Source organism: Carlito syrichta, unplaced genomic scaffold (assembly GCF_000164805.1).
Source record: "Carlito syrichta isolate Samal-C Ts95f unplaced genomic scaffold, Tarsius_syrichta-2.0.1 Scaffold120465, whole genome shotgun sequence".
NCBI classification, from domain to species: domain Eukaryota; kingdom Metazoa; phylum Chordata; class Mammalia; order Primates; family Tarsiidae; genus Carlito; species Carlito syrichta.
This window is the reverse complement of record NW_007064561.1, coordinates 236174-237786: the sequence shown is the minus strand read 5'-3', so window position 1 is coordinate 237786 and position 1613 is coordinate 236174. Positions and strand designations below refer to the sequence as shown.

Sequence of the window (1613 nt, the reverse complement as noted above, 5' to 3'; positions counted from 1 at the left end):
GACGGCGTGCTCAGCTTCATCCACCACCAGATCATCGAGCTGGCCCGGGACTGCCTGACCAAGTCCCGCGACGGCCTCATCACCACCGTCTACTTCTACGAACTGCAGGAGAACTTGGAGAAGCTGCTGCAGGACGTGAGTGCGCGACCTCGGGCCCCGCACCCCAAGCCGCGTCTCACGCCCCCAGCCCTTTCGGCACCCCTCCTCCTTCGGGGCGCCCCCGCCACGGGCCAGGCGCGGGGTGGACGGGGGCGACGTGGTCCCCGCCCTGAGTCTGATGGGGGCGGCAGGAATGGAACCTCCAGCACCTCCTTTAGGTTCTTACTCCCACGTCAGCTTCTCGGGTGGCTTCCTAGCCCCCTCCGCCCATTTCATTCATTCGTTCATTTTTTGGAGTCGAGTCTCGCCCTGTCGCCCAGACTGGAGTGCGGTGGCACGATCACGGCGCACGCACCACAGCCTCGACCTCCTGGGCTCAGGCGATCCTCCCCCCTCAGCCTCCTGAGCAGCTGGGACTCCAGGCATGTGCCACCACGCCCAGCTAATGTTCTGATTTTGGGGGGGTAGAGACCAGCTTTGGCTATGCTACCTAGCCTGGTCTGGAATTCCTGGGTTCAAGTGATCCTCCCGCTTCCGCCTCCCAAAGTGCTGGAATGACAGGCATGAGCCACCGTGCCCAGCTGGATCTCGTTTCTTGAACACCTGCTGTGTGCTGGGCCCCGGGGTCGTGGTGGTGAACAGACAGGTGAATATTCCTGCCCTGGTGGGGCTGATATTCTCGAGTGGGAGACAGACAAGAAACGTGGAAACAAACACATCAGGGAATGCAACAGCTTCAGCTGATTCCCGGATCCGTGAACCCATAAAGCAAGGCGACTAGATGAAGTGTCAGCAGGCACTCTTGTAAGGTCCAGCAAGGCCTCCATGGAGGATGTCACATTGAAATTGGGACAAGAATAAGGAGTCGGTGGCAGCTATGAGAAGAGCTGGGGGATTCTGCCCTAAGCAGAAAGGAAGAGCACATGCAAAGGCCCTGACATATGAAGGCAGTCTAGGAAATTCCAGGAGCTCAGAAGCCAAGTGACGGCAAGTGTTGTGAGATGAGGCCATAGGGCACAGACTATGCCCAGACCTGAAAGGCAGCACACTGGTGTCATTACGGGCTTTGGTGTCACATCTGGGTTTGAGTCTAAAGTCAGATCCATAGGATTTGAGAGCACAGACCCTGGATAGCCTAGGTTCACATCCGGCTTATCACTCACTTGCTGTGCAGTCACTTAACCTCTCTGTGCCTCGGTTCTTTTGCTGTAAAAAGAGGATTTTCTCATCCATTAATTCCAAAGATGTCTGTTGAGCTCCTACTGTGGGCCAGGAACTAGCCTAGAAGCTGGGGAATCTGCTGGAAATAAAACAAACAAAATCCCTGCCTTTGGGGAGCTGATGTTTTAGCAGAAAGAGAAAGAAGATAATAGGTATCAGAGGCTGGATGTGGTGGCTCATGCCTGTAATTTCAGCATTTTGGGAGGCTGAGGTGGGAGGATCCCTTGAGCCAGGAGTTTGAGATTAGCCTGGGCAACAAAACAAGACCTAATTTCTTTCTTTCTTTTTTTTTT

At 55.1% G+C, this 1613-nt stretch overlaps 1 protein-coding gene across 1 annotated transcript in view; it reads left to right on the top strand.

The window, feature by feature from the left end:
* MAST1 (microtubule associated serine/threonine kinase 1) overlaps positions 1-1613 on the top strand; it is a 36844-nt gene that overhangs the window by 13174 nt on the left and 22057 nt on the right. Inside the window, exon 7 of the mRNA XM_021707545.1 lies at positions 1-135. Within this exon, the coding sequence (XP_021563220.1) occupies positions 1-135 (135 nt within the window). The remainder of the gene's footprint in view (positions 136-1613) is intronic.